The sequence below is a fragment of the Suncus etruscus genome, chromosome 9 (assembly GCF_024139225.1).
Source record: "Suncus etruscus isolate mSunEtr1 chromosome 9, mSunEtr1.pri.cur, whole genome shotgun sequence".
Classification (NCBI taxonomy): domain Eukaryota; kingdom Metazoa; phylum Chordata; class Mammalia; order Eulipotyphla; family Soricidae; genus Suncus; species Suncus etruscus.
Window position 1 is genome coordinate 27430320 of NC_064856.1, and position 23674 is coordinate 27453993.

The following is a 23674-nucleotide window of genomic DNA, read 5'->3' on the forward strand; positions in this document are numbered from 1 at the left end:
CAGTTCCCTAGAAGTGGCAGAGAAAGGACACTCAGGGTGTGGCTGCTATGGAACCACTTGGGGTGAACCGTCCCCCCTGTCATCCCACCCTCACCCTGTAGCTACATTTCACAATGCACCAGCATGCTCATTCTCTTTGGTTCTCACACTGACTCTAAGGCAAATGCATGTGATGGTGATGGTGCTGCTGCTACTGCTGCTGAGTGCTGGCTAACAGCGCCAGGGATGGATGGGCAGGAGGAGTACTCTGTTTCGTAAGGTTAACTGATTTCCATGTGTACATACTTCCACCATGGCCAATTTAACATTGTTAATGTGATACCATGAGGCTCAGCAAACTCCTGAAAATCAGTATTTGGCCCTTGAGAACTGACACCAGCTCACTCCAGCCTCCACTCCTACATTGTCCCCATTTCTCAGATAAACAGGCATGTTGAAAAATGATAACATGAATTAATAATCATATTCATCAATATATCACTATTCATGGTAACAGATGCTGAATGACAGATATTAGGATAAGCCCTTGATATGTGTTGATTCATGGAATTATACAACAGTCTTTTGTTTGTTTGTTTTTTTATTCTGGGCCACACACAGTGGTACTCAGGGTTACTCCTGGCTCAGAAATTGCTTTTGGCAGGCTCAGGGGACCATATAGGACGTCGAGGTTTGAACCCAGGTCCATCCCAGGTTATCTGCGTGCAAGGCAAACATCCTACTGCTGTGCTATCCCTCCGGCCCCTACAACAAAGTCTTGAGGTTAGCTACTAAATGTCTCACTTTACAAAGGGGAAATGGGGGCAGGAAAGTAATGAAAGTTTTGTTGTCTCATTGAATGTTTGTTCAATGGAGAAATGGGAGTTATGGCTCTACCAAACTCTACAGATCATTGTGAGAATAAATTTCTGTGTTCAGTACCAAGGACAGTGCCTGGCAACATTCACCTGTCTGGGAAGTAAACGGGAGAAGCAGGATTCAAACCAAGAATTATAGGTGGTCAAAGCCCACATGCATCTTGCTTTATAAACGAAGAGGAAAAAGGAGTGAGAGAGGCAAGAATGAAAGAATGAAAAGGGAGAGAAGAGTGGGAGAATGACAAAGAACTGGTTTAGTATTTCTCCCTCCAAAATGGGTTCAAGCTCAGCCTACCGGGAGCAGGCCTAAGATAAGCTGGGATGAGTCATCTATCTTTGTGCTTCCAGTCCTGCTAGATGCTTTAATGTCTTATATCTAGGCTGGAAATAGAAGGGTTTTTTAGATGATTCTTGGGCAAACAGGATCTCGGAGCCCAGGGCTCTACATGGAATGTTCGCTATGGAAAAGGTTGGTCCTTGGAGAGCACAGAAACCAGTGGTTTTTAACCAGGCTGCATATTAGAATCTCTTAGGAGCTTTAAAATAAAACCGATGCTCAGCCCCATATCAAACCCGTTCTGTGGGATTCTCTTGGGGTGTAGGACCAGGAAGGGTATTTTTATGAGCTCCCATGATGATTCTAAAGTGCATCTCAAGCTAATAATGAATGCTTCAGCTCCAACCTCTGCTTGAACTCCAAAAGAAATTGAGTCACAGAGTGGCACAATGATGATCCCAAGATGACATTATTAGGAAGGGAAAGATGTAAAGCCAGCATATCACCCTCCTGGTCTCCTTGTGTGGACTGAGACTGACAGCCAGGAGAGATCATCAGGACTCCTTCCAAGCAAAAATCTCCCGAGAAGCTGGGCACCTTAAAAGAGAGGCTCCTGGAATCAAACCCATCACTTTCTCTTCTTCCTTGATCAAGCCTTTCCTGGGTCTGGCTGCGTTCCTCAATGATCTTCACTAATGTAGAAAGGCACTGGTTCTGCCTCTCAGCCATGCTAGGAGGACCAAAGAGTATGAGTGTTTGAGGTAGAAAAGTCAGACATGTGGTGGATTCTCTGTGTTGTCAGGAGGTGTCCCTGGGCCATGTTCTCAGTCCTGAGTTCAGCCCTTGAGTCCCAGTAAGTGGGGGGCGAGTTGCACATTCATCATCTTGGATTTTTTTCTCAGTATTTCTGATGTTGACTGATTAATTTATTTGAGCAGTACTGGGGTGGGAACCCCAGATCTCACACATGCAACTCAAGTGGTCTCTGGCTGAGTCCTATCTGGGCATGAACCAAGGGTACAGGTGCAAATGGAGGCTCCAGAACCCCGAGGGGGAGCTCCTGCTGACTTAGGGAGGAGATGGTGGTGCCCTGTGGTTCAGAGCTCAGCTATAACAGTTCTTTCTAAGTCTGTCCTGGGCACTTTATGCGGTAAGAAACTGCCTCAGTTTCTCTCCTCTTGAACAGAGGGGGCCCTTTCTCCTTCCTGCCTCCCCCAGTGAAAAAGGAGAGACCTTAATGAGAGGAAGTAGATGAAGCACTCTGGAAAAGAACTGAGTTCACCACCTAGGTGACCAAGTGTCATTATTATGAAGATGTTTGTAATTACCATCCTGCTTCTTCCCTACCTCCCTTTGCTGCCCCGCTGGGCCTGGGAAACCCTCGGCTCCCATTTAGCTTCTCAAACATTTATAAAAACCGAGTCCCACCCCCTGCTGCTGCCAGCACTGCACAGAATGCTTTCTATTAAAAATTAAAAACCACTTGTCAGAGCCCGGCGGATCTTCAGATTACACAGGAAACCCGTCCCTTCTTGAGCCCACCCCTGCTCCCTCTGTGATCAGCACTTAGGATGCTGGAGTGCTGGACTGGCCTCGACCCGTTTCCTTTTCCTGTGGCACAGCCTGAACAGCTAATGCAGATGGATGCAATGCAGGAGGTGGGGGAAATGGCTGCTCAGTGCTGAGGCAGTCCCAGGATAGAGGTGAGGGGGGTATGGGGAGGGCAAGCTCTGAGATAAGTGATTGCAAAGGTGGCTTGAGAGAGATGGGACCAGAAAATGGGCCAGAGAGACAAGGAGAAGGAGGGATAGAGTCAATGAGATAAAGTGGGAAAACAAATGTTTAGGCACCTTAGGAAAATTGAGGCTAGAGACTCAGCTGAAGCTCAGAGAGATCGAGAATCCAAAAGACAAAAAGTGGGGCAGAGACTGAGAGGGAGTGATTGAAAGAGGGAGAAACATGGAGACTAAGTTCTAAAGTTGAGTGAAAACAGAGCAGAGATACACACAGAAACATGTGGGTGAGGTGGATTTGGGAGAGGGCAAGGAGAAAAAAATATGTTTTGTCCTGATGGGGCAAGGGCTTCCCTCTGTGGCAAATACACTTGTTCAAAGTCTTTGCCAAGGGGCTCTGGAACTCTTCACATCCCCACCCTTCATAGATCTCAGCTACAGACTTCCCCAAGCAGGCACCACGATGTGAGTGGGGGGCTCTGAGACTAGCCCAATACCCCAAGTAGAGATCAATATATGCATTGACACAGGACTGCCCACAAACTAGTCAGGTCACCTGGTTTGTCTGGGGCATGGGTATTTTTAGAATCTGCATAACCATCCCTTTTCCTGTTGCAGAAAGCAAATATTTTCTTGCTTTAGAATTCAGTTTTGGGGGCTGGAGACATGGCGCTAGAGGTAAGGCATCTGCCTTGCAAGCGCTTATCCTAGGATGGACAGCAGTTCGATCCCCCGGCGTCCCATATCGTCCCCCCAAGCCAGGGGCGATTTCTGAGTGCCTAGCAGGAGTAACTCCTGAGTGTCAAATGGGTGTGGCCCAAAAAACCAAAAAAAAAAAAATTCAGTTTTATTTAGTTACCTAAGATCGACAGAGGTAGACATTGTGCTAGACCCCTGAAGGCAGGAGGGGGCACCTACCTTGGTACTGCAGGGTGGCATTAGGACTGGCTAAGACTAAACTTAAACTTGTTGAGTGATACTGATGAAGAGTTTTAGGGATCTGAGCTCCTCCAGCCATATTCTCTGGGCCATCAAGTATCTCTTGGGGCCAAGGAGTTCTGCTTTCCTACCACTTCCCCCCTCCATGGAATCTTCCTGTTATCCTAGAGCCCCCACCCCCGAATCTGGGGAGTGCCTGTGCTGTTGCCAGGCAAGGAGATATTGCACATATAGATCTTCCTGGACTTTAATTAAAAACATCTTTAGAAGTTGTCTCTGCAGAGCCAGCAATTGATTCCTGGCCTGGGCCTGAGGGCTGCTGAGCTATACTCTCTCTGGCTATGGAGAGGACAGCCCTGCCCTCCCCATCTACCCTTGCCCCAATGAGGCCCTGGGGGAACATGTGGCCTCCTTCTGTCCCCCACCCCTCAGATTTAAAAAACAGATTGTGCTCCTTCCCAGCTGGCTTTTTTGTTTCCTCCTTGTGAGCCTCAGTTTCCTCAGCTTGACCACTTAGCCATCCATCCAGAGAGGATGAAGTGACCTGAGGGAAGTGAGTCTGCCCAGTAAGCTATAAAGTCCTGAGCAAGCTAAAGCAGACGTTTCCAGCCACCAATTCTTATGTGCACTGAAGCTTGGCTTCTGGTTCCTGGGGTGGGGTCTGTCTGTCTGTCTGTCTGCCTGTCTGTCTCTCTCTCTCTCCCTCCCTTTCTTTTTTGGGTCATACCCGGCAGCGCTCAGAAATTGCTCCTGGCAGGCTCAGGGAGCCATATGGGATGCCGGGATGCGAACCACCGACCTTCTGTATGAAAGGCAAATGTCTTACCTCCATGCTATCTCTCCAGCCCCCTCACTCTCTCTCTTGCTCTCTCTCTCTCTCTCTGTCTCTTTATTACTTCATTAGAAAAATTAGGGCAGTAATACCTGCCCTGCTTATTCTCCAGGATATGAGAATAAAGGAAAATAACTGTGAGAACAATGTTGGCCAATAGCTCTTATTTAGTGAATGTCTCAAGAAATGCAGACTGCACTACAAAATAGTCTTATCCATTGATTACAGATTCTGATCACGATGGAAACAGAGCACAAGGAGACGTAGCTCCAGCAAGGGCCCTGCCCATCACCGTCTCCTGAGTCCTAAACACTAGGTTGAGTAACGACAATCCTCTGGCACATATGCCACCACCATCATCTCCCTTTTGCTCACAGCAGACATCACTAATTGATTGTGGCATTCTCTTCTGCTGAGGCAGAATGAGACCTCAGATTCCTTCTCAATATGGCCCTACACTTACTACCAATTGATCAGAGCAGACACCAGAGAGGACACTGATTCCTATTACTCTGAGGGCAGAACAGTGCTTCATCATCTTTGTACCTTCATCCACCTAGTAAAAGTGCTGTGAACATGGGTTTATGTATACTGATAAAGGTTTATGGCACTATTTTGCTTGCTTCCTCCCTTCTTTCTGTCCTTCCTTCCTTTCTTATTCCCTCCCTTTTTTCATTCTCTTTCTTTCTTTCTTTCTTTCTTTCTTTCTTTCTTTCTTTCTTTCTTTCTTTCTTTCTTTCTTTCTTTCTTTCTTTCTTTCTTTCTTTCTTTCTTTCTTTCTTTCTTTCTTTCTTTCTCTTTCTCTTTCTTGTCACATACAGAAGTATTCAAAGCTTGATCTTAACTCTGTGCTCAGAAGAGACTGGGAGAAGGGATCAGTTCTGAAGGGGTTTCTAGAATCATACAGAGTACCAGGGTTTAAACCCAGGTCAGTTGCATGCAAGGCAAGTAAGTACCTTACCCACTGTACTATTTCCCAGCCCAGAAAGAAAGTGACTTGTTTTTTTTAATCCCTTGGAGCGTATATATCTGTAGATATATACAAATACACACACATATATAGTAGGTGCTAATATATGTTTGCTAAGTAGTGTGACTCATTTTTGCAAGTCCTCCAGAGCCAAGTACCCTGGAGGCCTTGTCCATAATGGGTGCTAATAAACATTTGTGGATCTAATTCAATTACTTATCTTTACATCCCCTGCAGTGCCCAGAATAAAGCAGTGGCTAATAGATGAGTGCTGGATTGAAGTTCTCATTTCTGTCTCCTCAACAGTGCCAAGTCTATATGGTCTTAGACAGAGCTGGCATCAATACATGGGTGGAATGAACTGGATGTGGGTTAGCATCTTCTTGCTGTTTGCTGTTCAGTTTCTAGTGCCCTAGAGATGAGATCTGGCCCCTTGCAGCAAGAGATAATCTAGTTCAACTCTGCTCTCCCTTCTCTCTCCAAAACCTACTCCCTGTTGTTTCCATCCAGCATCAAGCTTCTGTCTCTGTGGGCACCTTCCCAAGTTGTTCTAGCCCATCTCATTCCTAACCGCCAGTTTCCTGGACTCTACTTGGATTCCTCAGTGGATTGATCTCTCTTTCTCTTACTCTCTCTATTTCACTCTCTCCTCATTCACTCTCTTCACTTTCTCTCAATATTCCTCTGCCTTTTACTTTTACCCTCTCACTGTCTCACTCACTCTACTCTTTTCTCTTTCTCCATTGTCACTCGCCTCTGACTCTCACTCATCCACTTTCACTCTTACCCTTTCATTCTCTTTCACTCATTCTTTCTCTCCCATCTCCTCTCTCTCTTTGATCAGGGGGCTTAGGGGGCTCAGGGATTAGGTTAGGCTCTAGGGTATTCCAGAAATAAGGTTGGGACCTGGGGTATTAGAAACCACCATGGCCACATTTGACGATACTTGGGTTGGGGCACACTGGGGATCCAAGTGGGGTCAGTCACATGTGAAGCTTGTACCCCTAACCCCTGAACTACTTCCTGGCCCCTTTGTATATTACTCTTTCATTTTTTTGTTTTCAGAGGGACTATTTCCAATAATTTCTAGGGATTTGTGATGAGGGAATCAAACTCAGGGTCTCACTTGACCTGTCTCCTACCCTGACATTTTATTTCTTTTTTGGTGGGGTACACACCTGTGAGGACTCTAGGGCTATCCCAGGGCTCATGAGCTGCCTCTAGGGCTACCCCGGAACACCACTGGGAACAATCCCCAACTCCCAGTGGTGTTCTAAGAGACTATGTGGTGCTGGGGTCTACGCCTAGTCTCCTGTATGCAGAGCACGCACACTAGCCCTTGAAGCTATTTCTCGGCCCTGACATCTCACTCTTAACATGTCCTATAATGGATTCTTAATTTTGTGCTGCAAACTGGCTCTTCCCTAGCATTCCTCATATCAGCAACAGCAGCTCCATCTACTCAGTTGCTCAAAAACATTAGCATCATCCTTGTCTTGTCTCTTTCACTCCCCACATCTAATTTCTGACAATTTATTTTTAATCTTTAAAATCCATCCCATGTCTCCTATCTTCTCACTGCTTCCACAAGCCCAGGTCACCATCTCTTCTTACCCACAATATAGAAATGATCTCCCAAAGCTAGAGAGATAGTACAGGGATTAAGGCTTTTTTTTTTTTTTTTTTTTTTTGGTTTTTGGGCCCACCCGATGATGCTCAGGGGCCACTCCTGGCTATGCGCTCAGAAATCACTCCTGGCTATGCGCTCAGAAATCGCTCCTGGCTCGGGGGAGCATATGGGACATCCGGGGATCGAACAGAAGTCCATCCTGGGTCACCCGCATGCAAGGCAAGTGCCCTACTGCTTGGCTACCGCTCTGGCCCAGGTTAAGGCATTTTTGCCTTGTACCCCACTGACCCTGATTTGATTCCCCTGCACTCCTAAAGTCCTCTGAGCACTTGCAGGGGTCATTCCTGAGCACAAAGCCAGGAGTAGGCCATGAGCACTGCTGGTATGCCCCCAAACAAAGAAACAAACTAAAGCGTCTGCCTCCCTATGAATTCTCCTACTTCAAACCTTCCCCCCAAGTCTGTTTTCAGCATCGTGGCCAACAGACCATCCCTTTCAAATATGTTTTGGATCCTGTCACCACTCTTGTCTCTATCTCATTCTGAGTACAACCTCAAATGACTCAAAATGGCTACAAAATTCTAGAGGATCTAGTTTCCAGGACTTCTTCCAGCTCCAGCAAACCTGTCCCCTGTCTTTCTTCCCCTTTCCAAACTTCCTTCATACTCCTCCAACATACCACACCCCAGGGCCTTTGCACTTGCTGTGCCCTTGGCCCAGGCCAGTCTTCCAGCTCAGTGGTTCTCAAAGGGAGGTCCTTAAGCTAGCAGCATCAGTAGCAGCTGGGAATTTGTTAGAAATGCAAATATTTCTAATAGCTTAGACCTCTGAATCAGAAACCCTAGGTGGGGAGAGCCATCTGTGTTTTAACAAGCCCTCCAGGTAATTTGGGGCCGCAATTACACTTGCAAACCACGTTCCCGGGGCAGGTTTTTCTATTCACTCCCTAGAAGCCTGCAGGTCTTTGCTCCGCAGTCTTTTTCCTGGAGAAAGGCCTTCTCAGATCCCTACCCCACCAAACTCAAACTCCCCAATTCTTATGGATTCTTCTGAGAGTGCTCAGGCAGATTCTCTCCTCGATGCTTTTTCCCTGCCCTGCCAAGAGACTGCCAAAGAATTTCCTCAGCCTGACCTGTTTGCTGGCTGGTCCTGGGAGTTGGGAGCCAAACTAGCCCCATCTGCCCATCCCTCCAGCAACCACCACCTTCCTTTCCTTTTAAGCTCTGAGTGGTTTAATTTGCCTTTCAAGTTCCAAGTTGCGCCTCTGCTCCCCTCTGATCTCGAAGCTGCCCAGACCCCGCTGCTGCCAGTCTGTTTAGTCCCTGCCCCCCAGCCCAGAGCAGGAGGTGTAGTAATTGTGACTGATTTTCAAAGCTGCCTGGAGTTGAAGTCTCTGGGAACAGATCGTTTACCCCTTTAGAAGTGGTTCCCTTGATTTCATTTCACTGCCTCCCTCCCGGGCCTGGCTTCCCCCAGCTTGTCCGTGCTGTGTGCCTGACTCTTTCCCCAGAGGAATATGGGAACCTGAGTGGTGCAGACGAGGGTGGCAGGGGTGAGGTCCACAGAACCAGGCTTCCTGAAGTTGGGGGCCAAGGCTGCTCCTATACTCTAGGTGACCTTGACCAAGTCCTTTCCTTCTCTTGACTAAGTCTTTCCAGCTCTGCCACTTTAGCCTTGCTGAGTGTGTTCCTCTGCTCTTGGGGTTCTCTCTGTCCAATGGGGTGCTTCTGCCAGCCCTGCCATCCTTCAGACCTGAAGCAAGAGGTGGCAATGGACAGCCCTTGCTGGAGCTCCCAAGATGCCCAAACACACTCTGGGCACAAGGAATTTTCTAGAATGCAAACCTGCCTGAGCCTCTTCCTTCCCAGCTCTGGGTTGCCCAAGGCTTCATCTCTAGTGTCACCTCTCAACCTTTTCTGCCCTTTTCCTGGTGAGGGATCTAGAGGGTTTTTTTTTGAGGGGGAGAAAGGATTACCCCTTCTTAGGTTGGGCTTGAAGCAGAGAGTTGGGCTTCTGGCCTTGGAGATCCAGAGACCTGCGCTGCCTAATTGCTCTATGACCATGGATGGATATATTCATGCCCTTCTGAGCCATTTTGCAGATTTGATTTCAAAGTGCTCTTTGGGTCTTGAAATTCAGGGAAGTCTTGGCCCCTAGCATTCCCCCCGAATCTATCTCTGCACATATTTCTGCTGCAGCTTGTCACTGAGCTGCCTTTTTTGGGGATTTCCGCTTGGCTGTCTAATCGGTGTTTCCAACTCAGCTCAGCCTGTCTAAAACCAGCTCCCAATTCCCCCCCCCCCCAAACCTCTCTGCCGCTGGCTGCTTCCATCCCAATAAATGGACATTCCATCTACTTAATTTTAATTACCCGGGTCCAAATGGAGACAGTCACCACCCCTCAAATCTTTCCCCACCATGGCATTAGCAAATGCTTTCAAGCTCTATTTTCAAAACATACCCCAAAGGCAACCTCATTCCAATTCCCTATTGGAGCCACCTTTTTTTTTATTTGTTGTTTTGGTTTGGGGCCACACGTGGCTCCAGGGGTCTGGAGTTACTCCTGGTAACTCAGAACTCCTGGCAGGTTCAGGGGACCATATATAATGCTGGGGATCGAACCTGGGTCAACCAGGTGCAAGAAAAATGCCTTACCCACTGTACTATATAGCTCCAGCCCCTTCTTTTTCCCAAGTTAAACCAAATGGAATCCTGCTTTTATCCTTGTCCCCCAAACCATCTTATATACACAGGAAAGGTACAGGATCCTGCCATACAAAATCTGGTCCTGCCCTTCTTTTAGTTTAATTTGGCTTGGGGAGCACTCTTGACAGTGCTCTCAGGCCCATGTGTGCAGTGCTGTGAATAAAACCCGGGGCTCCAGTTTGGAGTGCAATGCTAGCACTCCACCATATCCCCAACAAAGCCCCAGGATCCCTCCACCAGAGCCCTTTCTTTCAGCCCATACTCTCCACTTCAGCCTCCTCAGTTCTGTGCTCAGTGTCTCCAGACCTCATGCCAGTGTCCAAACAAGCCTGACTTCCCAGCATGAAAGGCGATCCCCCGGCTCTGGCCTGCCCATCTGCACAAACCAACAACCAGCTTCACCTCACAAGCTGTTCCCTTGGCCATGGAGACACTGCCTTCAGCTCTCAGTTTCAGTGTCTTCTCCAAAAAGCACACCCAGAAATGCCATCTATTTATGGATTTGTTGATGTTCCCTAAATCACATACTTTCTGTAAGAATGGAGGCCTGCCCTCCTTACCCTTGCTGTGGTCCCTGCACATAATAGGGTCTCAGTATGTGTCTGTGAAGTGAAAACTGCACATCATGGGCATGCTCAGCCTTCAATGTTGTGTGTGCAGCCAGGTTCACTGCAGCACTATTTCAATAACCCTCGTCTCAGAGGAGCTAAGGCACAGGAGATACACAATGGAATACAGCTTCACTGCACCGAAAGATGCAATCTTGCCTTTTGCTATGGCGTGGATAGAACTGGAGGGGGTCATGCGAAGAGAAATAAGTCATAAGGAGAAAGACAAATACTGAATGATCTCATACCTGTGTGAGCTAGAAGAAGCAAAGCAAAGAAATGGGCACTGTCCAGTGCAAACAAGCCCTAGACACTGACCACAGAACTGAGGAGGCTGAAGTGGAGAGTATGGGCTGAAAGAAAGGGCTCTGATGGAGGGATCCTGGGGCTTTGTTGGAGATATGGTGGAGTGCTAGCTTTGCACTCCTAAAATATAGTAACATTTACACTTTTGTAAACCAGCAGTACCTCAGTAAAAGCTAAATGCACTAAATTTTATTGCATGGGTTTGTGTGCACACATCCTTGTACACATGTCTGAATATGTGCACAAGCCTGGTCAGTGTACATACCCTTGCATATGCACAACTATCTGGATCCACATTCACATGCTCCTGGGTACCTGATCTGTTACTATCCCTCACTGTTTTCTTCCTATGTATTATCCCCCAGTCTGTTGCACTGGGCCAGTCTGGGGAAGCTGAGCTTGACTGTGCTTCCCAACTCCCAACCAGCCCCCCTGGCCCTCAGCACACAGGTAGGAGGCCCCCAAAGAGGCACTGAGCCCTGGGCCAGTGCTTCAGCAGCAGAACAGCTTGAGGACCTGTGGACACTTCTCCTGCCCAGCATGGTCACAGTGGCCTGGAACCAACACCGCCTAAATGCGAGGAGGTGGCAACCACTGTCATGCCCTCACCATAGGCTCCAGCTTTTACCAGGGCTGTTTGTCACTGGGGACCCCAATGAGCACCGAGGGTGAGAGCAGGTTAGTCGCATGACTAGTTCCAGGGAACTAGTGGAGGTGTGCTCTGATAGGGCTGGGGCTATGTCTTCTTGTGAGTGGCAGGTGGGCCTTTACCAATGGTTCCTGGGCTTTTGCAACCCAGCTTGGTAAAGCTGTACCTGCAATAGGCTCCACTGCCGCCAAGCTGTGTCCCAGGCTGCTGGATCTGCTGAGTTCAGGCTTTCTCTGGGCAGGGATAGAAACAATTATCTTCCCATACCCCCCTCTGCCATGTTTGTGTGGCCACACTAAGGGACCTTGCCAAGAGTGCCTATGTCCAGACAGGTACCTTTAGGACAAAAAGCTAATTCCTGATGCCGTGCTTGGCTGTGCTTCTGCTGTGCCCTGCCCTGTTGGGTTTGGTTATGAGTTTCCCTGAGCAGCTGGGCCTGTGTCCATGGGACGGACTGTGATTAAGGGCTGATCAGCTCTGCCAATTTGGGAAGGGGGGATGCTGCATCCAGCTGAGCCTGCGTGTCACTGGATCACACTGTGTCCAATTGTCACTGGTTCCTGAGAGGTGGTGCCCCTGCAGGTGGCTGAAGTCAGGTATCTGCCTTTGGGGATGCAGCTGTGCTGTGTCCAGGTCAATATCAGACTCATGGGGATACCTGACTTCCTGCCTGGACCCTCTGTTTGATCTCTCCTGCCATTCCCCCAACACCACCACACAGTAGGGGCCCTTCCTCCAGGGCCCCACTCTCCCCAGCCTGCCGCCCACCTGTGGGGGACAGTTCAGCCACGCTGCCGATGTAGGGGCCGTGCAGGAAGCGGGGTTCGCTGTCGTTGATGTCCTGCACCTTGATGATGAACTCTGACTCCGGCTCTAGCAGGCGGTCGGTGGCACGGTCCCTAGCCTGTGCCCGCAGCGTGTAGAAGGTTTTCTGCTCCCGATCCAGCCGCTCCATCGCGTGGATGTCGCCAGTTAGCTCGTCGATGAGGAAGATGGTACCAGCGCCCTCTCCTGAGATGGTATACTTGATGGCCCCGTCTCCCTCGTCGGAGTCCGAATGGATCTGGGGAGGCAGAGGGACAGTATGGTTGGTGGGGCAATCCCTTTAAGGCTGCTCCGAAGCATGCGGCTTTGTTCTCCCAAGGAGACAGTGAAGCTGGGGAAGCCCCATGCCCCAGACCCCGCCCAAAGGAGAACCTCAGCACAGGCTCTTCTGGAATATCAAGGTGCTGGCAAACCAGCAAAGACCTGGCTTAATTAGATTCTGACTTGGGCTGGTCTGGGGAGGTGGCAGGGCTCCCCTCTAACACATTTCCATGGCCTTTCTCTGAACTGCAACTTCACGTCTCCCTAGGCCCTGAGCACCAGAGGCAGGGCTGGTCTCTTGCTCTCCTTGAGCTAGCTGGTTGTCACCTGGGGACTGAAGGGCTGGGGGGATAAGAGGACCAGAAATTTATATTTAAGAGGACCTAGTTTGTGTCAGATGCTCTGTAAGCAACTTATAGACTTTTCCAGTTCAGTCTAGACTTAATGGAAATATTCTAGAGTAGGGCCAGAGTTTGGCATCACATGTACTGAACCCGTCTGGTGTTATATCCGAGCTCAGATGCAGGGATAAACCCTGAACACTTCTGGGTATGAAAGAAAGAAAAAAGAAAGAGAAGAAGTTGAGGCTGGTGAGGTGGCACTAGAGGTAAGCGCCTTGCAAGCGCTAGCCAAGGAAGGACCGCGGTTCAATCCCCTGGCATCCCATATGGTTCTCCCAAGCCAGGGGCAATTTCTGAGTGCTTAGCCAGGAGTAACCCCTGAGCATCAAACGGTGTGGTTGAAAAACCAAAAAAAGAAAAGAAAAAATAAGAAAGAAAGAGAAGGAAGGAAGGATGGATGGAAGGAAAGAAGGAAGAAACAAAAGAAGAAAGTTAGGGAGGAAGGGAGAGGGAGGGAGAAAAGAAAGAAAAAGGAAGGGAAAGAAAGAAAAGAAAGAAGAAGAAAGAAAGAAAAAAGAAAGAAAGAAAGAGAAAGAAAGAAGGAAGGAATGAGGGAAGGAAGAAAGTAAGAAAGAAAGAAAGAAAGAAAGAAAGAAAGAAAGAAAGAAAGAAAGAAAGAAAGAAAGAAAGAAAGAAAGAAAGAAAGAAATAGAAAGAAAGAAAGAAGGAAGGAAGGGAGGAAGGGAGGAAGGAAGAAAGTAAGAAGAGAGAAAGAAGAAAGAAAGAAAGAAAGAAAGAAAGAAAGAAAGAAAGAAAGAAAGAAAGAAAGGAAGGAAGGAAGGAAGGAAGGAAGGAAGGAAGAAAGAAAGAAAGAAAGAAAGAAAGAAAGAAAGAAAGAAAGAAAGAAAGAAAGAAAGAAAGAAAGAAAGAAAGAAAGAAAGAAAGAAAGAAAGAAAGAAAGAAAGAAAAGAAAGAAGGAAGGGAGGGAAGAAAAAAGGAAGGAAGGAAGGAAGAAAGAAAGAAAGAAAGAAAGAAAGAAAGAAAGAAAGAAAGAAAGAAAGAAAGAAAGAAAGAAAGAAAGAAAGAAAGAAAGAAAGAAAGAAAGAAAGATACTAGAATAGGTTTTGTAATTCTATCGTACACATTTTTCCTGTTTTCTTTTTATTATTTCTTGGGCAGGGTCATCTCCCAAACAGTGCTCAGAGACTCGCCAGGGCATGCTTAGCTCTTCTCAGGTCCAGCAATAGTTATGGGGCTATACAGTGCTGGAATCAAACCCAGACCTCTGCATGTCAGGTATACTTGTCCTGGAGTCTCGCCCTCCAGTTTCCTACTAAAGATTAGACTGATGCAATGGCTTGTGCCTACTCAGACACCAAATACCTGATCCACAGCCGAGGCCTGACTAGTGTCATTGTCAATGGGAGCGGCAGCATTTTGGGGCCCCAGAATCATCTCCCTGTGGTCTACACAAGCCTTGTCCCTCTCCAGACCAGTCCTGCACAGATATAGGTGGGTCCAAGCAGTGCCCTTCTGAATACCATGGGGAACAGGGAAGGGAGTTAAACCTCACTTAAGGCCCTAACGGCTGCCCCATACTACACAACAAGGTATTGATCTACCAGCAGCCGGCTGTGCCCACGGAGTGATACCACAACAGCCGACCCCTAAACCCAGCTAGGCAGGACCATTTAGTTGCTGAGTGGATGGCTCTAGGGAGGGATGATTTCCCCCAGGAAAAGACCTGTTTCTTTCTTGAACAACTCGTATCACTACCCCAGCACTTGCCAGCTGAAAATCTGTGCTGAACAAATGAAAGTCAGATAAAAGGTACCATCTTCAGGGTCCTCTGGCTGTGTGTTAGCTGATTGTAAATGGACTTAACCCTGGGAGGCACTGGATCTCAGGTTCTCTGCACTGCACTGGATCCCCTGGACAGGGCACCTACAGGATAGATGTGTCCCAGACAGAAGCCCCCAAGTGTTCCTCTTCCAGCAGGGAGTGACCTCTGGGAGCAGAGGAAGTGAGGGGCTCTGACCCGGGCTGGTCTCTGTTTCCAAACTGCCACTGCAGAGATGGGGTATAAAAGAGACAGTCCTTGGGGCTCTTTCGGGTCAGTGCCCGGAATACCCCATCCACATCAGGGGAAGAGGAGCCAATGAAGCAGTCATGTCGTGGACCTAAAGCCCCCTACGGCCCCACAGGAGCAGCCCGGGTATAAATTCTGCGGGTGGAACGCGGTGTCTGAAAGGTGGATTATAGAAGTGCCGTTTGGAAGATTGAATGGCCCATAAACATTTTCATATTTCATTAGCCGATTAATGGGCATCTCTCTCTTTTTGGCGAGTCTGCTGATTCTCAGCAGAAATTGCGGGGAGTAAATGGAGGCGTCTGGTGGAACCTTTCCGGGTCCCCGTTCTGTTATAGATTGCCCCAATTAATGCCCGTCCTGGGCTCCACCGAGAAGCCTTCTTCCTGTCCAGTTACTGTTAATAGATTTCTCATAAGTGGCTGGATTGTAAAAACCTCATAACTCAGTTTAATGCCCCCAATAAAATTATCTCAAGACGTCAGCCCTGAATCACAGGCCATGCCGACGAGGAGATGGCGGCCCTCCTGGTTTGTACCTGGCCTCCACCTCTGTCCAGGAAAGGGCAGGGGGCTGAAGTGCTTCGTCTCAGGGCCTTCTTTTCCCCACTCTGTTCTGGACTTCCATTGGCAAGTGCATCAGAGGTATGTAGCAGAACAGAGACCATTTCCAGCTGGCACAGCCATGTGAAACAAGGCTACAATCTCATTTCTCAGACAAGAGCATTGAGACACAAAGATAGGACATGGGTGCTCCCCACTCACCAATGTGTGGCTGTAGTTGTGGGGAGCTTGCTCATCATGCCTAAGCCTGTTTTCCCACCTAAGAAATCATCTCAGGTGTCTGAGAGATAGTATAGTGGTTTGGGTGTTTGCCTTGCAAACGACCAACCTGAGAAGGAACCTGGATTCAATCCCCAGCATCCCATATAGTCCCCTAAGCCTGCCAGGAGTGATTTTTGAGTGCAGAGCCACATCTTGAGTGCTGCTGGGTGTGGCCCCCCAAGACAAAAACATACATACATACCCCTCACATACATACCCTGACTCTGTCCCTCAGGATACTGGTGGCTCAGGGCGAAGCAACTTATATCCTTTTCTGCCTGCCTCCTGGGGTCCTCAACTGTCCCTGCAGCCTTTGATATTTAACTCAAACACACACACACACACACACACACACACACACACACACACACACACACACACATAGCTGGCAGAGATTACAGAGATTGAGGTGCCAGCAGGAGGGAGAAGTGGTGACGTCACCTCTGCCCTTCTGGAGTCACAAGGAAGGGGGACCCCAGAGACTTCTGAGGAGCCCAGGAAGAACCTAGAGCGATGTATTGCAGGCCAGGGTAGGAATTGAAGGCGATGGCTTAGAAGTAGGGTGGGGACCTCCACCCCACCAGATTCTGTTGGGGAAAAAGGCTGGAGGGTCACTTGTATGTTCCAAGCACTTCTGGACTGACCTGGGTTTTTCCAGGTAAAGAAGGCTCCCACCTGTTGCATTGCACAGTACTAGGATGCCAGGGTGTTGTTCCTCACAGCCTTTGGGAACCTGATACTTCTATAGATGGAACAAGGTGGGTAGGGGTGGGGAAGCCTCAGACTTCAGGTCACAGACCAGGATTTGGGGTCCAGGGGCAGTAGGTATAGAGGCAGCTGTATCAGGAATTGGGGATCAGACCTGCCTTTCTCAGGTCTCAGTGCTCTCATCCACAGATGGATTCTGAAGATTCTCACAGTCATAAATCTACAGTGGATGTTTGCTGCTGAGGCATTTCCTCTCCTGTTCTGGACTCAGGAATGGGGATTGCAGGTCACCTAATACAGTTCTCCAATTTTTGACTCAAGGGCAGGCTGAATCCTGACCCACTGGAGCTACAGGAACCTCAGTTATCTTTCAAAGTTGACTTGCTTCCTCCTCCGGGCAGCCCTCTCAGATGCCCTTTGATTTGAATGAACAGTCTTCATCCCCATCTGTGTCCCTGCCCCAGGCACCGACCTCTCTGCTCCACACTCTGCTCAGTGTCCCCCTTTGTCTCCCCAGCTGTTCTGGGCCCTGGGGGTAGGGACTCACAAAGACTCTTCTGTCTTAAGTCTTCATGCCTGGCACATTCTTGGTGCCCTGAAAATGCCTGCATGGAAAAGACAGGGAAAATGGCACGTCTGTATGTGTGTAGATGTGTGTGTATGTGAGCGTGTGTGTACATGTGCGTGCACATAAAACTGGGAGATTATGCACTCCTTGAGGACCAAACATATGGCTGTTTGTTTGTTGTTTTGCTTTTTTTTTTAATCTCCCCAGTCCCCAGCACAGGGCATAGTACCAAACATCTTGAATAAATGAATAATGAAAAATACAATAGTCATTAGAATTCCTGGGCTGTCTACTGGGATTTCTGAAAGATCCAGCACTCTGTTAAGTCCCAGGTACAGCTGCTACAATAGGGAAGAGAGACATCGGGACATAGAATGTCCCGGAACATTCTAGAACCTTTACCATGATTTCTCATTGATACCTTCTTTTTTTTTTTCCCCCAACAAAGGCTATTCTCTCCATTGTACAGGTCGGCACACTGAGGCTTAAGGATAGCTTACTTCTTACCCAAAGTCGCACACGAAGCTTTCTAAGTGCTTTGAACTACATCCAACTCAACAGCCCGATATACTGCCCCTCCCCACACTCAGCCTTTGATCATAAACAACATGGAAAACACAAGAATGATGGATCCCCATCCCAGGGGGGCTGAAAAATGGGATTTACGAGGCCATTAATTACTTCCTCCTAATTAAATCAAAATTAAATGCGAGTAGAGGTACGTTTCCTTATTAAAGACAATTAAACGGACAGTGCTACTACGCAAATAAAACGAGTCCAGGATTTAAACAGAAAGCAAATCAAATAAAGAGCCTCCCCCTCCACAAAATGGGGGGGTCTGTTCACGCCTGTGCTACTCGTAAACTGGGAGTTCATCAATTTTCTTTAAATATTAGCAACTTAATTAAATGTGCTCTCCTCCCTGCTTTAATCCTGCTGTATATCTAAAATAGATCTCACCGCCCACAGGAGTTGGTCATAAGTGCTGACCCCATAATTCTATCTTTTAAAAAAAAATTAAAAATCCTACAAAATCCACAGCCAGCTGACAGCAGGCCTCCAGGGAAATTATAGTTCAGAAAAGGATTTAGTCCAAGTACCCAGATTGTATGGAGATGCAGGAGCTGGGTGGAGGGAAGTATGGGAAGGTGAGGTGAATGGCCCAGCTGGGCTGCCCAGGGGTTCCTGCCGACCACTGAGAGACCCTGGCGGGATGCAGTGGGTCCGGTGAGTGCCAGCAGGAGGCTGGCGGTGAGTGATGGAGAAGGCAGCGGTAAAGGCGGTTACTGCTGGGTTCCGGGTTCACTCGGCAATGGTGTTGTTGCTAAGCTACCTTTGGAATCCGACAAGGACGGATGCTCCCAGTGGCTCCCTGGGGCCAGGACCGGGAAGCAATGAATTAACTGTAACCATAAAGTCTTTCCTAGTGGAAGGATGAGAGTGAGTGTCTGTACACGTGTGTGAGACAAGTGTGTGGTGTGTGTGTGCACAAACATGACCACTAATACATACCCAGACTCCACAGGAAAGCAGACAGGTGGGTTTTCAAACATCAAACTCTTTTTTTTTTTTTTTTTTAATTTTTGGGCCACACCTAGTGACACTCAGAGGTTACTCCTGGCTATGTGCTCAGAAATCCTGGCTTGGGGGACCATATGGGACCCCAGGGGATAGAACCATGGTCTGTTCTGGGCCAGCCGTGTGCAAGGCAAACGCCCTACTGCTATGCCATTCCTCAGGCCCCAAGACCAAACTCTTGAGTCAGCAAGACACTACAGAAATTAAATACTTGCCTCAAATCCCACCAACCCTGGTTCAAATCCCCAGCATCCTGTGTACCTCCCATCCACTTCCTAAATACGAAACTCTCATTTCACTAGCAGGGTGGGTACTAATCAGTCACCTTGATATCAGGTGCAGTAAAGATGATGCCAGCTTGTCCAGAAGGTTTTGGGGCAGAAGATAGGGGTGTCAAGAGGTGAAGATGGTGGAAACATCTTCCAAAGTAATAAAAAGGGATAGTGGATGAACAGTAACCAGGCATTGTCTGGTTCTTTACATCTGCTAATGGAAGAGGTAAGCAGAGAAACTGAGGCACAGAGCACCTTGTTACCTCCCCCCCACAACTTCCTGGCTATCTCACCTGAAGAGGGAGATCCTCATATAGCTGGAGGGATCTGGTTGGTAATTTAAGGGGTTGCCTGGGGGAGCAGTGAAAGAGATCCAGCAAAAGAGGCTCAGCAAGGAAGTCTCAGCATGGAGAGATGAGAGACAGGATAGATGCAGGAGCAGGAAAGAAGCTGTTTAGCTTGGAAGCCACACATGGTGGATAGGGCCTTATAATAAAGCTGCATGTTTTCTGAAATCCACTGACTGGCTGTGGGTCATTTTTTTGCCACCTCCCAGATACCTACAGACCTGCTAGGCTGGAGGGGCTGCAGGCATGATCCACCCACTCCATGCACTATTTAAGGACTTAATAATTAATATTTAATGCAACACACCTAAGCTCAGAAGGTAGTCAGTACAACTCACCACTTGCTAGATAAGAGTGCAGGTGGAGCATGCTCCAGTCCTTTTGCAAGAAAGTTCACTTTGAACCAACATTTTTAGAAGAGAGATGGAAAGTTCTTTCCTCCCATACCAAGGGCCTGATGGTGAGACCCAGCTCTGAGGATAGAGGGGATTTGGGCAAGGTGCTCAAAAGGTCATTGTGAAGATAAAACAGATTCCTGGTCCAGGCATTATGCTGGGTGCCTAGTGGGTCCATGTGCAGGATCTGCCTTTACACAGGGCTAGAAATGCCCCTTGGGCTCCTGCTGTCACCGCACTGTAGGGTGTCACTGGCATGATGTGTTCTGCCTTAGTTTCCTTATGACAAAGGAACATACTAGGATCCTTCTGTCAACAACAGTAAATCAAGAATTCAGGGCAGGGCTGGACTCAAGCTGTTGAGATGCTAAGAGCTAGGCAGGTGCAGATGAAATGAGTGACTCTAGGACTGGACAAAATCGCAGGGTCCCTAGGGTGGTCTTCTGAGTTCTGAGCCCATCACCCTGACATTTGAGAACCTATATCCTTTCTTCCTTCCTTGTGTACAGGTTTTTCTGGAACTCCAACTTTCTCTCAAACCAGAAGGTGTGGAGAAATCTGGAGGAGACTGAGGCTGGCTGCTGGCACACACAGGTTTGAGTCCTGAATAAGCCCTTTGATCCTCTAACTGCCTCTCTCAGGCCTCATTTCCTTGCTAAAACAGCCAGCTGATTGCAGCTGAGAGCCAGGAACTTCAGTGGAACTGATAAAGAAGCAACAATAACCACCCAAGCCCCACTTTATACACTCTGTCCTCACAATGTTTTATTTGTTTGTTTGTTTGTTTGTTTTGGGGAGTCACACAGTGATGCTCAGGGGATACTCCTGGCTCTGCACTCAGGTTATGCTGAGAGGGGTCACTTTGGGGTCCTCACATATGTGAGGCATGGACTGCATCACATGGTCCATCTCCCAGACCCTCTTGGCCTCACTTCTCCAGAAAAGTGAAGCAGCTGGTAGATAGGTCCATGGAACTAGGCTTCAAACCTGGATATATCTGGCTCCAAAGCCTGTGGTTTTTATTTTCTTGGCCTCTAGTTACCATCTAACTGGCAGTGGTTTATTCTCCCTCCATGCCCTCCCAGTCCCCATGCCTTCTACTAGTGTGAAGTCTTAGGCCCTGTCTCCAGCTTGCTGGGTAAACTTGAACATGGACATGAGCCTCTGAGCTCTAGCCAGCAAATCCTTGTTCGAATCTGTTGCAAGGACCAACTCCAGACACATTTACAGCTACAATAACCAGGAACTCAGGAGGATGATATTGGAACCAGAGAAATCTGGGTTGCCCACAAAGCAAACCCAAAGAAAGAATTACTGTGGGAGCATAATTGGGGTCTGTACCATCAGCAATACTCCGGGGCTAGTGCTCTAGCTCTGTGCTCGAGGGTAATTCAGGGCTGGAAAGGGATGCCAGAGATCAAACCCCAGGTCAGCTGCATACAAGACCTTACCAGTGTACTTTCTCTCCGATTCCAAAATTAAAGGTTTTCATACACTCTTTCCTCCCCTCCTTTTTCCTGAGCCTCCCAAGAAAGCAACTTGCTCAGCCCTCAATTCTGACTTACTGGATTCCCCAGTAGGCTGCAGTTTCCTGTCTCCCTTATCTCTGTTCACCAAAATATCCTGAACAGTTGAGGGACCTCTACAGAAGCCAGAAGGCTGCCTTTGGGCACTGCCTTTCCTTCCCCACCTTCTTATGCACCCCCATCCCAAGACAGACAAATCTTGATCTCACCAGGTTGCTCCAGCCCTAGCTATTCTCACCAGCCCCAGGAACTCCTACAGCTACCTCAAAACCCAGCTCAGAAGTTCCTTCCCCTATGGAACCAGCCAAACAAATGCCAACTATGAAATGCCTTCCCAGGGCCTAGTGCTGACACAGGAAGCTTTGTTCTAGGTCACTATCACTCTGGGGAGTCCCAGAAGAGCAGAGATTGATTATGAACTCCCCTCTAGCCTAGCTGTCTGGCACCGTATCTGTGCCCCATGAAGAGCTCAGAGATGACAGGTGAAAAAGAAAAGTCCCCAGTCCCTACCACCCAAGAGCATAGATCTTCAGCTAGATTGACAACATTTCCTCAGAGTTTGAGCAAGTGACTTCATTTGTTTCTTCATACATCCAGCAACTCATTTAATGACTGAACAGTTTGTGAGCCGTGTCTGTGTGAGGCACTAGAGAGTTCCTGGTGAGCAAAACCAAAATCAGCATGGTCTAATAGAAGAGACCAGTAGTAATGCCCCACCACCACACAACATACACAGTGCAGGAAAGATATGGGAATTCAGAAGACATGGGGGGGGGGGGAATGGAGATCACAGGTACTTGTCCAATGTGGTCAGGGACAGCTTCTCTGGCAAGTGGCACTTGAGACCTGAGCGTGAGTCTAAAGTCCTCAGTAGAGGCTGGAGTTACATCACTTACCTTGCACATTGTTGACCGAGGTACAATCCCCAGCATCCTTATATGGTCCCCCGTATGAATGATCCCTGAATGACTCCGTATGAATGACCCCTGAGCACTGCTGGGTATGACATCCCCTTCCCCTTCCCCTTCCCCCAAAAACCTCCTAAAATAAAAATAAAGCACTCAGTAGGAGGACAAGGAAGGACCACTCTTGGGGTTGGGAAAAAGGCAGTCAAAGGGGCCAGGGACACTGGTGGCAGTAGATGACCCTAAGGGAAGCCAGCACTCGGTAGGAACTGGGATGGAACGTGGACTTGACCCTCAAGTGCTTGGGAAGCGACTGAGGAATTGATAGATGTGTGAGGCCGCCAGAGCTGCAGACCCGGTTCCACATTCTAGACGCATCTAGCAAGAAGATGGATGAGGCTTCCTTCCAGAACCCTCTGCTCTGAGCCGTGCAAAGGAGACCAGAGAGGGCTGGGGGAGCAGAACTGGTCGCCCCGAAGTTTGCCCCCTGCTTAGGAGATGTGGGGGACACGGGGACACAGGGGGTTGGGGGGCAGGGACCTGGGGTCACCCTGCCCTCGAACAGGTGCCCCCCGGGTTCCACTTTACCTTGCCCACGTACAGCGGCTCCGTGCCCGTGTACTCCTCCACCACAAAGAACTGGTTCCAGACCCAGCCGCGCTTCACGCGCCCCGGGCCCAGCGCGCTGTCCTGCTGCGTCCCGGACAGGGAGGGCGCGGGGGTCCCCGCCGCCCACAGGCGTCCCAGCAGCGGAGGCGGCGGCGGCAGAAGCAGCAGTAGCAGCAGCGCGGGTGACAGCGCGACCCCAGCCCGGAGCCCCCGAGCTGCGGGCCGTGGCCTCATGCTTGGCCTGAGCGGAGCCGGGGCCCAGTTGCATGGACCGGAGGCGCCCGGGCGTGGCCCCTCACATGGTGGCCTCAACGCGGCCTCCGGGGAGCCGCCCCCGACGGGGCACCCGGACAGGCCCGCGGCCCGGCGGGCGCAGGGGCGCCCGACTGGACGGGGAGGGGGCGCGGCCGCACCCGGGGCATGGACGGACCCCCAGGGTCCTCGCCCGCGCCCCCCACGCGCCGCCGCGGCTCCTGGGTCACCAGGCAGCGCCTGTGCAGCTTTCCAGCCTCGGATGCACCATGGTCCCTGTGCAGAAGGTTGCAGAGAGGCGTCCGCCTGGTCCTTGGAAGAGGAGGTGGGCAGTCCAGAGCAGGAACCTGCGGAGAAACGAGGAGCCATCAGAAGGGGTCCTGGAACCCGAGGAGTCTCCGCTCCTTTAAGTTTTAAACAGGCCCTTGGTGCCTGAGATAGTGCTGCAGAGCAAGGATCTTGCACATCTAAGACAAAGGTTCGATCCCAGACGTTCTATATGGTCCCCTGAGCCCTGCTAGGACTAATTCCTGAGCACAGATGCCAGGAGTAAGCCCTGCCCTGAGCACAGCTGGGAATAGGCCCCAAACCCTCCCCTTAAAAGTCCCCCCCCCCAAAAAAAAACAGCAAGAAAAACCCAAACAATGGGCTCTCAGCTGTATTGGGG

At 49.2% G+C, this 23674-nt stretch overlaps 1 protein-coding gene across 2 annotated transcripts in view; it reads right to left on the minus strand.

The window, feature by feature from the left end:
- Positions 1-23077, minus strand: part of CDH22 (cadherin 22) — a 74594-nt gene extending 51517 nt beyond the window's left edge. The window contains exons 1-2 of one of the 2 annotated variants that reach the window (XM_049780511.1): positions 22735-23077; positions 12276-12570 (exon numbers count right to left, since the gene is read on the minus strand). In XM_049780511.1, coding sequence (XP_049636468.1) covers positions 12276-12570; positions 22735-22989 — 550 coding nt within the window. In that variant the 5' untranslated portion in view covers positions 22990-23077. The remainder of the gene's footprint in view (positions 1-12275; positions 12571-22734) is intronic. The other variant, XM_049780512.1, reaches the window with a different exon arrangement.
- Positions 23078-23674: the final 597 nt, after the last annotated feature.